General features: G+C 41.0%; 1 protein-coding gene across 1 annotated transcript in view; it reads left to right on the top strand.

The window, feature by feature from the left end:
* LOC108622072 (ankyrin repeat and SAM domain-containing protein 1A) overlaps positions 1-16,149 on the top strand; it is a 67,331-nt gene that overhangs the window by 20,937 nt on the left and 30,245 nt on the right. Inside the window, 6 exon segments of the mRNA XM_018019737.2 lie at positions 250-466; positions 2,867-2,998; positions 3,000-3,044; positions 3,454-3,730; positions 4,799-5,482; positions 8,954-9,128. Of these exon segments, the coding sequence (XP_017875226.1) occupies positions 250-466; positions 2,867-2,998; positions 3,000-3,044; positions 3,454-3,730; positions 4,799-5,482; positions 8,954-9,128 (1,530 nt within the window).

The raw sequence follows: 16,149 nt of genomic DNA, 5'->3' as shown, positions 1-16,149 counted from the left end.
TTCCCTGTCATTTAACAAGGTTTCACTCTATTGGATTAAAATTCTCAGAAGTTACACATGTCATTCGATTTAAGTCTAATAAATATCTTATTATTTCCTACTTGTTGTATTAAATAGTACTTTAATTGTAAGTCACAATTATGAATCCATTAATTCAGAATTTTATGAAACACATACCAAAGTCTGTTTAATCTTATTGTCATTTATTGGCAGACACACAGTAATATATTTGTACAATTTGGTAAACAGGGCACAGGTCTTCCTCCGGAGTGGAAAGTGATGCGGACAGTGAGAACTTGCCACCGATTCCGGTTCAGGGGAACGATTCATTGGGCAGTCCTTACGAGAACGTTCGGCCGGGAGATGATCTCTCTCCGGCGGAAGGGACGTCGCCCACCCAATGGCAGTTCTATCACAAGCCTCGAGACGACGATCGCCGCGTTTCCGGTACTTCCGTTATGTCACTGTGAGTACCAACTTCTCTCTCTTTCCCCTCATCGCGCCTGTCATCGCTTTCGGTGCTGTTCCGGCTCTCTTTCAGCGCCGTGAAACTTTTTCGCAATTGATTCTGAGCTTCTACAACCGCAACAAGCCATTCACTTATTTATTTCTTTCAATTATGGAACGAAGAATATTAACATTTATATTAATTAAATGTACATATTTACTTTTTTGTGTTATGTGACGCAAAGTGTGAAAACATTTTTTATTTCAATGCGTGATACATGTACTAACGTGTAGCTAAGTTATGATTCGTCTATGGAACACTAAACATACCCTACGACACATTTTACTAAAACAATAAATAATCACGCGAAACAATAAACGTGTCCGACTTAGCTCGAATATCCACACCGATAAACAGCAAAGACTAACAATAGCCCAGGCGTATCCTAATGATGCAAAATAGCGAGCGACCCCTCGAGAACGCATCGATACACGCTACATTCACGTGCAACAATCGCGCATACTTTTCTATCTGGAGAAAAAACTGAAAAGGAAAAAAAAAATCGCGACAAGAAAGAAATCAGAGGAAAGAACAATTCCACTCATCCAAGCTTCGGCTGGCTCCTCCGGTATTTGTGTTCATTCGTACGGGGCGGCGTTATCTTGCACGGGGAGAAAAGAATATCGCGTCGGTGCATCGGATAAGAGGCGGAGGCCGCGGTAATATTTTCTAGAAAGAGATACGTATCCAGTATAGGTGGGTGCATAACCGTGCCCGGTTTAATATAGAGATGTCGAGTAAACAAAAGCACGGCGTGGACCGGGCACGAACTCGGAGTGAATGAGCGAGTGGCGAGTGCTCTGATGGTTAGCGGGCGTCGCTGGGTACCATTTTAGTACCGATGCACTGCACACCACTTGGGGGGTGGTTGCGACCGAAGGAGGGGTAGAGCAGGGTAGAGGAAAGGAAAGGTTCCTCGGACCGAAAAGGGAAGCAGAAATAGCGGTGGAGAAGAGGTCGGACGAAGTGGCGCGGCCGCGTGTAGCCCCAGCGCGTTAAGCACCGCTTGGCTTGGTTTAATTTTCTTGATGTAGGCAGGCGATGGTGGGTCCGACCGCCTCGTTCACCCCTGGGTTACCCCTATTGGTACTCTCTCTTTCCGCGAGTGCTAAACGCGGCTGGTTGGCCAGACCAGACGGAGAAAGATGACCGAGACGGAGGAATAAAGAGGAACGGCGAATGAATGAGAAAAGGAAGAGAAAAGAGGAGAGAGAGAGAAAGAGGGAAAGAGGGAGAGGATGGGATAGAGGAAAAAGGGAACCTGGTACCAGAGCTCTCCTCACCTCTACCGTCAATGTTTGACGTCGGTGGCTACGGCTCGGCCGCCTCGAGTTGAATCCATCACGTTAAACAATGTAAATGTTAGCCCTCAGCATAAAACTAATAACCATTGCTCTCTCTCTCGTCCTACGTACGGAGAAAAATTTTCGTTAAAAATTACTCACTGTAATCTTGTAGTATTGCGAAAAAGGAAAGAATTAATGCGACGTGTTCACACAATTCATAATGTAATGGAGAATTTTTATTTATCTAATTTATACTGACATCATGATCATTTTTACTACACTATATTGTTTTCTAATTTATGATTTATTACAACGTATAGAAATTCATTGCCATTTGTACATAATTTTCACATTAATGTCTATTGGAAATTTTTCTCCGTGCGAGTATATCGCGGTTCGCCAGTTCCTCATTCATCTCTGCCTTGTTTCCATCTGCTCCTACCATGCGCTTTTCATTCTCTTTCTCCCTTTTTTCTTTGCCCCCGACCTCGTCTACGTGGCCTCATTAAAAAGTCGCCACTCGCCCGCGGTCGTCTCCGCTCGAACTTACGCATTGTTGAGGATGATACTCCGAGATCTGTGTACCATTCTTTGGCTTGACCGATGAACAACTTCTGGCCATTCTGTCCAAGTCTTTTCGCGTCTGGTACGCTTAATTGTTAGAGATCGTTGCGAAGGGGACGCCTCTTTATGGTTTGTTTCTTTAAGGATAGTGGATGAAAGACTCGTTATCGTAAGATTCAAGACGTACATTCAATAATTTACGCGAGTTCGATTAATTAAAAGCATTCGATGATAAATGAAATGAAATTGCAATTGACGATGTGGCACGATCTCTTTTTGCGTTATCGCACTATTCAGGTACATTTTCACATGGCAGTAAATCGTAACTTTTAAATTATGACAATGCTTGATTTTACGTGATCTGATTATTTAAGTTCAAGTTTTAGTGTCCTGTGAAAATGTAACCTTGCGCTTAGGCAATGAACGGAAAAGCTGCTTCGCTTCTCGATGTGCGACGATAGATTCGCGACAAATCTGACGATAGAACACAATGGATTGGGAATTTCAGTGAAGACGAGCAGAATGGGGGACCAGTGAACGGAGTACGGAGGACCCTCCAGCTGACAGAGGACTCCGACCCCAGTTCCGTCTACGACAGCGTCTTTATGTCCATGTCCGACACCCTCAACTCGATAAACACTTACCACCAACAACAATATACTGTTAGTACAGCGCGACACTACACGGTAATCATATAAACGCTTTGCACCGTGGTAGCGCTTTCGATTTATCATCCAACTAAAACATGCTTACCTTCGAAAATAATGATTTCCATGTTTCTTGAAATTACGCATGAAAATGAGGATTTCTCTATTACTATAATCGATACCATACATTAATTTAAAACAAGCAGACAATTTTAAAGTATCATAATTATAAACAGAATTTCACAATTATATGACTGCTAACTTAATGTTAAAGGAATTAATCTGAGTTGTTATATTTTCCAAAGCGCTACTACACGATGTCTTGGATTAACATGCCCATTACACGCCACACAAAAGAAACAAAAATAAGAATCTAGTAAAGCATCCGGTGTTTGAAGATAATCGTGATCAGGTTGGTCCCGTTGAGACGTTGAGTTTGGTTGCGCAGGGGCTCCGACAACGGACTGTACCAAACGCCACCGGTACCTCGGGGAACAATGGAGGGTAGCTTCGTGTCGGAGGATCTGTCCTTGACATTACCCACGGGATACGGGGGTGGCAGGGAGTCGGACCAATTGAGCGTTTCCTCGTCCTCCAGCGTCGGTGGACCGAGCCCACGGGATCGGCGTTGTTTGCCCAACGATTCCAACGCCGCCGGGATTTACTTGCCAATGGCACCCTTGTCCAGTTCTCTTCACAGCCCCGCCTCCAACAGTAAAGTCTCGGTAAGAATACTCCCCCCTTCCCGCCGCGGTCAGGTCACCCCATCCCGCTTTTCGCGAGTATCTCGAGATTCTCTACCCTTCATGAAGGGTTGTACGAAGGTCGCGAGAGCTAAGTGTTCGTTCAAAGCGAAATTTTTCGTTCTCCTAATTGATTTTCACGTGTACAATTATTACGTACTTACTGATAGAAAATTTTTGTGAAAAATTGTTATGCATTTTCAGTTGAATTTGTTCCTCGTGTGTTAAATTGGTGGAAATATGTGAACAAAAGTGGAAGTTGATAGTTTATTAAGGAAACCTAATTCTTAATTTTTGCGGAGAAGTGTTTGTCAAATCTTCTAGTAAAGAAAAAGAAATAAGTCTCTTTGTAATAAACATGATCAAAGAGTGGATCAAGATTCAAGATCAAGATTCATGTTTTATCAATCTCTTATTCTTTCTTAAATTCATACGCCAATTATTGTTTCTTCTTTCTTGTTAAATTCAAAAGATTAATTAATTGCTACATTGTTACCGGCATCTCGATTTGAACAGGGAATTGTTACTTCTTAAGCGTCCAACTTTCTCCCGTTCGTCCCCTCATTGGGGGTTGACTATCTTTTTCCAGCGCGAAAAATCGTACCGTGCAACGCGGCAATGAATCATCTCTACGCCTCACAGTTCGTTAGCGTGGACAAATTGATCGCGGGTTAATTGGCCCGACAGCTTGACGCTACAATTTTTACTTCGATCGAGACATCCAGCTTCGCAGTTCGCGACCGCTCGAATATTACATTCGAAAGACGTCTAATAATTGGAACGGGAAAGTCATTAGTCGGACTTCTTCACGTCCAGCTGTTTCCTTTTTATCGACGTTTCATTTTATTCGTTGTTAATCTCGATTTTTAATTGGTATCGTGTTCGTCATATTTATTATCAGCGATGCGCGTTCTATTATCGTCTAAATAATGCTCTCTCGCATTGGATCAGTTCTCTTGGAGTCTTATCGAATGAAAAAACACGATTATTCGACACCCGCTTCTCTAGAGTAATGCGACGCTTGAACGAGCATTGATTTGGTGCTTACAGCCAACGCCGCCGAAGAAGCCACCCAGGCGCAACTTGTCTGTTTCGCCGACCCATCTGCAGACCCAGATGTCCTTGTCGGCGGACTGCACCATGGGCCCGAACAATTACGAGTACCTATACATGGCCCGGAGCGGTGCTCGCAGCCACATCGACTTGGACCAACTGCAGAAGCGCCGGGAACAGTTGCGTCACGTGACGAGAAGCGTCGATCAGTACGTCGAGATGAAATCCCCTCGCGCGGAGGAAGAGAGACGCGACATGAACGCCGAGCCGGTCGCCATCACTTCGATCTACGAGAATAGACCGATTAAAACGTTGAATCCTCGACGAAAGTTGCGTAGACACGCTTTCGAGGACTATGAGCCAGTGGGCAGCCCGTGCGCGGATAAGTCGCCCTGCAGCGAGACGGACACATTCGCCCAGGAGCAGCAAACGTTCGTCTCGAGGGCGTTCATCATGCTCAAGTCTTCCCAGGAGAGTCTCCTCAACGAGAAACGCGACGCGAACGACGAACACTCCGCGCCAGAAGGCCGTGAGGCGACCGATAAACGCCTGAAACGAGTACAAATGATGCTGCCCACCAGTCCTACGCATTACGCTCAACCACCGACGCCCGATCATCCGCCGCCTTCCGCCATGCAGGCTGAGAAGTCCATTCACGAGAGGATTCGTCCATTGAGTCAGGTAAGAGTGTTCTATTATTTATCGTCTTCGAGTAAAGCTGATAAAATCTGCTTCACACTAGCCAATAAAAACGTTCAGATCTCAATTATTCAATTATTCAGATCACAACCTAAGATTAATTCAAGACCAAACATAACGAAACGTGACTACTAGTGTGAATCAGTCTTAATAGATGCAATCATGTCGTTTCCAAAGGCATCGATACGATGCGTTGAAAAAAGATCGAACTCTCTCGTGTTCCGCGCAAATGTTGATACATTAGCTCTTAAATCGCAAAGGGCCGCACGGTACGCGATCACAGCCTCCCAATGGATGTTAAGCAGCCTATATAGAGACGTCTTCGCGATTTGTCGCATGCTCTTCAGCGAGGCATACCGTTCGCGGGCGTTCAATTTTGCAAGCTCGGCTGCATCTTGGGTACAGGATCCGCGTGTGTGCACAACCGTGTCACGTATGCCGAGACGTCAAACACCGCGTCGCGACGCACCCGTAGCAAACGTACGCGGGGCCGCGAAAGTACTGCTTCGTAGGATCAGTTTCCAAGGCGATGAAACGTCAAGAATCATTTGTCTTATCGACATCGACAAGCTGTGATGCTTCTACGGTTACTGCAGCATTTACTGGAAGAATCTTAGTAAAAAAGCCACTTATGCGCTGTTGTTCAGATCGTGGCTCTGTTCGCCGGTTGGACAGTAGATAAGCAGTCGCGTACGGGATGCCTTGACAGGTTACGTTTAATATACAAGCCGTGTTTGATCTGTGATGCGATTTGCAAGGAGCTCTCTCTATCTCTGTTCAGCTCGCGAGCCTGTATCGCTCGTTTCCCGCCGTTTGCCGCGTCATCCTGTGATCGTTCTGCTGTGAAACTGACTACGTTCGTCTCCTATCCGCGAATGGATATCCATAACATACGCCGCACGCTCTGCCTCCTATTTCTCCTTTATACGTCTACCTCGCGTCCCCTGTAGGTGCACACCATCACCCAGGTCGTGGCATCCTCTCCTCATCTTGCGCTTGTTGCCCTCGCCGGTTCACATCTTCGAGGTCTCATCGTATCCTTCTGCTTTAGCCTCCTTTCCTTACCGGCGCCACTTCTCTTCCGCTGGCTGTTATACGCGTTCGCAATCCGTGTCTTTCAGCGGTTATGCATGCTTCACGAAATATCGTATAGTGAATATATCCTCCGACTAGAAGAGTCGAATAACGCTAAACGCTTTTGCTCTCGGTTACCTCCGAAAACGGCTGATGGCTGTGGATCTTCGCGGTTCTTTCGCTGCGGATATCGACTGAGAAATTACGCGTATGGACTGCGCTTTATCTGTTTAGATTTTTCAAAGAATTTAAATGATCATCTTGGTAGGATTTGGACTTCGAATGAAATTGAAAGACTGTTTGTGATAACAAATAATTCAAACAATTCTCTTACTTTTATCTGTTTTATTAGATTTAACATAAGAAAAAGGAATGAATAATGGGTTAGGTAAACTACAGTACGCGAAACGGGGAAACGAAGTTGCAACATGCAATTTCGTTGAACGTTCACGGTCCGCGTGTGCGCGCGTGTACATATAGATCCGGCAATCTAGCCGGACGGTAATTGGCAAGTCACGGGGTCGCGACTGGGCGATAACGAGTCAACCTCGATTTCGATTGACGCTCGTAAATCTCATCAACCCCGGTCGAGACACAGCCGATGTTTCGGCACAATTTAGTCGTCTCCCACGGGCGTTACAGAGGCAAAGGTTGTGCCTCTGTGACACAGGAAACTGGAACTATCTGTTGACTGTGACGTCCATACCCCGTTGCGATCTTCTAATTATCAATGTACTCGCGCGTTTCCGTTCCAATCTTTTTTTTAACGCTTCCTCCTCACCGAGTTGTTTCTTGCAACTTGCGCTCTCTGTGGATTCGCAAGTCTCTCTCATTTCTGACACAATCTTAATTCTTCACTTTTTCATTTCATAAACGATTAATATGTAAACGCATATCTTGATTAAAAATTGTGTAGTCAAATTAGTTGAATGAATCTTAAGAACAGAGGAACATTTGGGAGAACGTTCGTGTGAGAAAGTTAATAAGTAAGTAAAAGAAATAAGTTAATCTTATAGTCGGTTGATAAACGAATGGCAGCAATCGGTTCGAATCAATGACAGATTGAACGAAGAGAGATATCGCGATGAAGAAAAGAGGAAACGCAGAGGTGAACAGTGAGCGAGTCGGAGGTGGAGAAGGCGGCGGAGGAACCGCTCACGGATGGTTGCTTTACACCCGTCAACTTCCGCGGATCCAACAGAGCGGCAGAATGCAAGACGCCGACACCCTTTGAATAATGAAGCTCTCGGCTTCTATGCCTGTCTGACTCCTCCTCGACGGAAACGCTCGTTCTCTGCTTCTCTCGCCCCCCAGAGAAATCCACGAATTTGTAGCGACGCTTTCCGCCCGTAGGTATCGCGGTGATGCGTCTATTCCACCTCTGGCAGCGTCAAATTTTAATTGCGTCAAAACGACGATCGCGTCGTCGCGACGAAATCTTATCTCGTCACTTGTGTTTAACGCCTTTCAAGCTTCCTCGCGCTTGCGTTGCGTCCGGTACGTGCTAGACTACTTTTCTTTAACGCGTGCATACGTGGTGCATACGTCTTTGAAGTTAGAATTGTGAGAAGGCTTTTGGAGCAAGAGAGAGATGAATGTACTTTCTCAGAAATTGTGAATTGCATGCATAATATTTCGGATTTAATTTATCGTCTCACTCCGAGTTTGATGAACGATGATAGAACGAAGTGACGTGAAAGAAATTGCATGGGATATATCTTGGAGAAAAACTTGGAACTTAAACCGAGGATTGAATATATGAAGATACGAGCTTCCAGTTTAAATCCGGTGAATCGAAATTTCAATAATTCTTACACGCGACACGTTTTAAATTGCGAATCGAAGGTTGGCATACAAATACGTACACGCGGCGCATATCTCTTTCCGGTACTGTGTACACGATTCATATTTTATAAAGGTTATTTCGTATAATCGTATCAAGTGATCCGTTCCGGTAAATTTTTATCGGATTGGAATCGTTTTTATTTGCCCAGCACGAGCGTGCTTTCGATCCGCGCGGAGATATAAATCTCTCGTATCGTTTGTAATCGTTACTGCGGGAAACGTCACTTCTGATCCACTTTTTTTATTTTAATAATTCCGAACCGTATTACCGTTCCAAAAGCGATGAATCTGGAAATGGGAAAAATTGTTGAAAATTAATGGGATAACCACGTTTTCATCGTAAATCGGTTAACTTTCGATGTCACTCGTGTAATCGAAGCTGAAGTTATTGTGAACTTCGTTAAACACTTTTTACCGTAAATATATTTTTATAAAAATAAATGATAAACGTAACTAAATCTAACGCAGACGAAATCGGTTGGGAAAGAGAGAGAGAGAGAAATATAGCGAACTCAGGGTGTTACTTGTTGGCAGGTATACAAACGACGGTCCCGCGACATGGAAACGGAAACCGACGAGGATTTATTGCAGTTTCCGGCCGGCGGATCCCTGGACGCTAGCAGCGGATCGTTATCGAGCGTGTCCCTATCCGACAAGAGTATGTCGACGGACAACGTCGAGGAATACTTCGGGGATGTGCCGTTTGCAGGTAAACAGCAACGCACGCTTGGCTGCACCGCATGACGCTTCTTTATGCCCACGTGTACATGCATAATCGTTGTGTTACGTCTTTGTTTCTTCTCATTTTGACCGTATGCCTGACGACGTTCGCCCGAAGGGCAATCGTCATTCCCCGGGGAAACCAGTCAGTTGTCACAAACCCATATATGAGTGTGTATTACCGGATGGCATAGTGTAATCAGATAGTGGAGGATATTCTTGGGAAAGGTGGTCTCTTCAAGATATGAATCAGTGAAAATAAAAGATTTATACTAGAGGCACAGTAGTATTAGTATTTATTAAGAGTATGAGATTTCGAGTTGTGTTCCTAATTAAAACACAAAATTATTCTTTTGACTGTTTCTTCCACGAGGGCCATCTTTTATAGGAACGATCTGTACGTATAATAATGGAGACCGTAAAACGCGTCCGTCGATTCACAAAAGAATTTATAAACCAGAATAGTTTCTATTTCATTACTGTTTCAGAGGATATAAGATGAACATTATACATATTCTCATCATGTAACATTTTTATTTGATGAGTTAGAATGTCTGTTTTTGATTCTGATTCGATGCAGCGATTTGTAAAGTTCATTCTTCGGTAGCGTTCCAATTTTGTCAAACACAATCCGCATTTTTTCTTTTTGTCGTGTTGTATTGTCATCCCATGCGCTTCGCGCCAACTCACCGAACGGTTGAACTAATATTTCCGTATGACGGGTGTTTACGCATACGTTGACGTTGCCGCGCCGTGTATCAATGTGTAAAGGTTCATCGTGAAAAGGAGATTTGTACACGCGGAAAGATATCGAACGCAAATATTTTGAAACGTGTTTACCTCCAGAACGCAGGAAACGGGAACCGGTCACTCGGGTCGACAGGCGCCCCATGGTATTCGTCTACGTTTGACTCTTCCAATTTTTTTGTTCATATTTTGTGTAAATTACTTCCAGGCGAATGGTTTGCAAACTTTAGAATTAAAATATGGATGTTCTAAAGTAACATTGTATTTAATAAATACGATGCGAAATTTTGTGGGTTCGGTTAGATTTTCTTGTTAGGATATAATAAATATGTATGCCCTTAAATCTATTAGAAATTTTTGGAATCAATAAAATCGCACTCAAGAATGAACCTTTCAAATCTTACACGATAAAAGACAATTCGGTGCTAAGACTAAAACAAGATTAATATATGTAGAATTATGAAGAACAAACAGAATAGAACATCACAATATATCCAAAGTGTCAAGATAAAAAGATTGCTTGAAGATATACAATACTTAATGGAGTTTTAACATTAGGAATTCTGACGTCCATCAGAGAAATGTAATAAGTTTATCAGATCTCGCATTAAAATGCAACGGGTATTAAGAATACACCTCCAACGATCCTTAAACCTCTTTAACATAATAAAACACATGGAGAAAAGAGAACAATTCCGTACTAGCCGAAACCGGAAGTCGTCACTTTCTGGTTCAGCCAATGGAAAGAGAGTCGCGATTAATGGCAAAGAAAAATGCTAAGCATTCTTGCAGTATGCTATGTATTAGTGTTTCAATAGTTCCTTAGATTATTATCTATATATATATACTACTTAGTCAGTTAACTGTGATGTATACGCAGGTATATAAGGGGTGTCTTTGGGAAAGTGTCTTGGAATTTGGAAGCGTGTGACGGGCACATATTTTTAATTTAGCAGAAATTAAAATACTGCTTATTACATTTTAATATTTTCGTTGTTGGTTACGGCTAACAATATAATGTATCCCTAAGAACATAAAGTAAGAACGTCATTTGGAAGACAGTTTTTGTTTCGAAACATTTATTCACATTTTTTAAAATAATATAAATAAATTTACAGTATTGTTACAAATTATTTCAAGTGCATTGGTAGTCGTTGTTTGGGTATTATTTTCTATTCTGGCGTAATATTTTTTAAACGCATCACTTTGTTTCCTTAGCAATTGATTTACGGTATCGACGTAGGAAGCTGCATTTTATTTCCAGAGTATTTGTTCGTAGAATCGAAAAGAAGTTTCTGTTGCTGCTATTTTTACTAGCTTAAAAATAAGGGGAAAAGGGGATGACTTTTTTTTAATTTATTCTTACATCCTAAGGTAAGACGTAGTTCTACGTAATCAAGAATTATGTAAAAATTGAATATTTTATTATTAACTATCAGTCTTAGATCATTTACAGAATTTTTTGGTTCTTCCTTAAAAAACAGTGGCCGCTTCCAAGTATTGTTTTTCGTTTACAAACACCCTGTATATACGAGTCGTTATGCGCATTATGTACATGACATATCTGTATGAAAAGTTTATCGAGGTTATTATATATAATATTTTATTTCTGTTTTATTTTTTGGATAGAATATACGTGATACATGTATACATACATCTATCTACTTCCTATATACATACATTTATCAATTACCAGATACGTTGGTAACACTATTGTGTAAATACACTGTTCGTCTTGAATGGACCCTGATATGTAATACAGGCCCACTCTACATTATAATATTAATAGAAAATCACAGTTCGTGCAAACCTACAACTATACTATACACGTTCCATGAATCTTATAAAATTATGTAACGACTATTTTCTCCTCTCAATTGATGCAAGAAAGACGTACAACTTAAAAAGTGAAGAAGCAAAAAACATATTGCTAAATCAGGAGTGGAATTTCTATTATGCGATGGAGAAATATCGTCGTTGTAGATTTTAAAGTTCCACCCAATTAAAAATATCTCTTCGACAAATGGGTGCAGTGGTGTAATTAGATAACCGTAGATCGATTCCTTCTCGATGTTCTTATCTTTACTTTGTGCTAACGCAATTCGCAGATACAAAAATCCTGCCCTATTTTAAACTTGAAGTTCTATCTAGACAGTAGCATTAATAGATATATGAAAAGTTAACAAACTGTAACATTACTGCCAAGATTAAATGAAAGCAAGATTAATTGTCAGTCCACTAATAATAGACAACTCTTAATAAGAAGTAAAGAAGCTTAAAATATTTGCTATAGTTCCGCACATCGAGAACGGAAGCTATCCACGAGTTAAAGCTCTATATACCATAAAAACTTCGTAGATTAAGCATTTTGACTTGTTACCCAGAACTCTATTCCTTCCTGGTAAATGATAGTTTTTTTTACGATTGATTTGGACACATTTTATTTTTATGTTAAACGCTTCCGTCTAGCTATTGTAATCGAGACGAGTAAAATGCAGACGAGTATACTCTTTGCAACTGAATTAGCTAGAACCTAATCTATTTAAATAGACGATAGGGCGACACACGCTACAAGTATTTACCTATACATATGACATTATGCGAATTATAGAGCGTTATATCGATATCGTTGGTGTGCTATAATAAACGTTATGCTGCCATGTATGCGATGTCTTGAATTATTTTTTGTCGCTTCTGTACGTCCGTACGAGCTTTCGTCACTCGTTCTCTTCTTGTTCCCTCTTTTCTCTTCACCGCACCCAATCCTGTTGACGAGCTTGCTTTTCCGACTTGTTTCCATGAAGTGCTCGACGTTAATCGAATTGCGTTTTAATTAAAGCTTGACAAGCTAATTGTTTAACGAAACGACATTGCCATCTATTTCCTTTTTTTAAATTTCTAGATGTTCATGACAAGGAAAAGAAAGCAAGAAATACCTAATGTAACCCTCTATAACCAGAATTTTATTTAATTATGACAAAGATGCTTAATTTTTATCGAATGGTAAATCAATTAAAAATTCCTAATTGTTATAAATAAATTGTATGATAATGATCGAAATCACACGGTGTTATAAAGGGTTGATTTAACAAGAGAAAAGTAACTCAATATCAATCTAAATCCGACTTGCGAGATTTGTATAGTAAATCTTCGCGACATACTCCGTTCTTGTGAGATCACTATTACTGTCGTTTAATAAGTGGAAGTGCATGCGAGTGGAACGTTGTCAACGAGATTGCGTTACCCCTGGTTTCTCCTACCGAAATTCAAAACACCGTCGATCCATTCCTTTTGGGTGAGTTTATTATTTTCAGATGGCCCACGGTAAGTTAGCAATTTGTACATAATTACGTCCTTTCATTTTCTTTTTCCATTTATTTGCAACCGCTTCGTATTTTCATCGTATTACACATATAAGTTTCTAGTTTCATCCAGAGGTTTCACCGTTAACGAGAATCTACTTGAAAATCGAAGGACGATGCATCTTATTTATTGTTGCACTTAGTATGTATTGCATGCATGCTCATTAATGCAGTTTTTATCATTGGCTCGACGATTGCAACCCAGATGATTGCGTTTATCGGAATTATGCTGTCGTGTCATGCAATGTTCTATTACAAATTCATATCGAACCAATTTAATAGTTCTGGGTCTAATATTAAGTTTGAAGACAGAGCGCCTATCGAGACTCCTAATAAATATCATATATCACATCTTACGGTGCATTATAATATACGCGATTATGAATTTGGGATAAATTACCTATTTTCGAGAACGACGAATTTTGCGAACTTCATCACGTTTTTTGATTACGTAACGCGATTGCGAGGACGCAACGTTCGCATCGCGTCGGGGACACCCTTCCCGCGACGACAACAGAGACCGAGCTCGATGTTGTAATCTAATAATCGCACATCGTCGCTTTCTGCGACGAACGAGTGGAAAGTGGAGCAAGGTAAGATTCAACGACGCGAGTACTTTAACATCATCAGCCTCTTAATTATTACCGTCCGTTTACACGTTGTACAACTCTAGTACAATGAGGGAATAGAGCTGATAACAGTGTCATTGTTTTCATTAACTGTGAATATACAGGATAAAATAGTGAGAGAATTTTGGGAAAGAATTAGCAACTTTTCAGGACAGCCACAACCATCACTTATTTATTAAGTGTGTCCATCAATTATGTTATACATTTTATTAACAATATCAATATATTATACATGATTAGTCAATAGGATATTTGAAATAGCTTATAATTTATTGATTTTATCAAAAGAAGTATTTTACAAATTTGCTATTATACAAATAACTCTGTACTCTAATGAAATTAAAATGTTATCTTGAAACCAGCTAACAGTCCAGTTTTCTACTACTTCATAATAAAGTTTATAAATCACTTGCAACTTCAAGTAACTTTTATATGGGTAAGGAATTGATTTTATTTGAACTTTTCTTCCTGAACGATTACGTACCATGAACCGTGGGATAATTGAGAAGGTCTCTGGTGCAATGATTTATCACCAACAGAGAACTACCGGTTTGTACATTAACATGATATCAGGTCGGTGTGTCGCGTTGTATCAACAAACGTAGCAGCCTTATCAACGACGTTACGTTCGTTTTTACTGATAAGCGGACACGCGTGTTTCCAACACAATCTTCCCAATCCCTAACACGCATTCAGAAAAGAGCTCGCTTGTCGTAGGTTCGGAATTTTCGATAAATAGGCTTTATCTGCGCGACCTGCATTTAGGAAATCTTTCGGCTTGGATCGTTTGGTTTTGTTAGTCATTTCATAGATACAAGCCTATTGGCTGATTAAAAGTCCAGATGCGAATGATACAACGTAGTGTATGCGTGCTGCACATTGCAAAATATAAGTACGAATGTAGTGTCGCTTTCCACTGGCATTGAAACGCTTGTAATCTTATTTCTAATATGGCATCCGCTGACCCGATATTTAAAGTGGTTTCTACTGTGAATTGCTCACTGTGCAATACGAAGGCAACAGATATTGTAAAAAGTGAAGTAGTTCAGAACAGTTGACGTAAACCAGACTTCGATCCCGTATCTCGAATGTGCAAAACAAGTGCGCTTGACTATCGACTTGGAAAAGAGGAAGTCGGTATCTCGATTACATGACCGACATTTGAATCCGGATCTTCCGTTTCTCGAACAACTGCTCCGCCAATTGAACTGTGCACGCCACTGATTGAACCTTCCTTCCTAATTCGATCAACGTTATCAGTGCCATTGCAAACAGGTCCATAGAACTAACGTGGCAAAAAATTATTATTTCTGGCACTAAGAGCTGGTTACTCATTCCAATTCGATTATATAATTAGCAATTAACAAGAAATAATACCTGACCTTTTACATGAATGTTCAACATTACATAAGTCCTAATAGTTAAAAAACATGCACACACTCGATGCTCTCTATATTTAATGTAAGAATCAATTATATAATTAATGTTCTACAACAATGCATAACGGATCGCGAACACGCGAGCGAGCAAGATGAATTCTCTGGCCCGGTTGCAGTTGCACGATAATTCGGCTCGGTTAACGTCACTCGTCCGATTTGGCAGCAACATCCGCATGAACGTTAATACACCGGCTACAATAAGGCAAACCGCATCATGACATCCGGTTGGAATACGGTACGCGTTAACGGCACCAGCACGCGTTCCCAAAGGGATAACAAACGCGAAGCACACGCCTGTTTCGTACCGGAGAAAAACCATCATCGAATCCGCTTCTAAGCCAATCAGGTTTCTAGTAATCATCGGGTCACGTTTTCTCCTGCTGGAATTTCACAGCAAAATTCAGGACACGGTTTTCCATGTCACGTGTGATATTTTCTTTAATATTAGATGTTATTTACATTTTCTGTGAGGTTTAGTGATTATTTAGCCAAAACGATTACGTGAATGCATTTGAATCTTTTTATTACTGTCAGAGATTTATAACAGGGTGCTAACGTGTGAATACATTAAAAACGCATTTTGAAGCATGCACCAAGGCTGTTGCTGTTGGAGGAAAACTTGTACATGGTCGACACAGGACAATGTCTCGTTTGACAAATGATACGCCGTACCTTATCGTTGTTTATCTTTTTGACCGAGCTCGGTAATTCTTCACTATCTTCAAATAAATCAGAATAAAATCTACGTCACACTAACTCGTGTATTTGTGTGAGAAATAGTAAGAAAATTTCCCCAAATGTATGTATTTTATTTACAATCTTACTAATATTTC

Source organism: Ceratina calcarata, unplaced genomic scaffold, assembly GCF_001652005.2.
Source record: "Ceratina calcarata isolate Rehan_Ccalc_2016 unplaced genomic scaffold, ASM165200v1 scaffold203, whole genome shotgun sequence".
NCBI lineage: Eukaryota > Metazoa > Arthropoda > Insecta > Hymenoptera > Apidae > Ceratina > Ceratina calcarata.
Note: the sequence above shows the minus strand (reverse complement) of the source record. Positions and strands in the feature narration are given on the sequence as shown.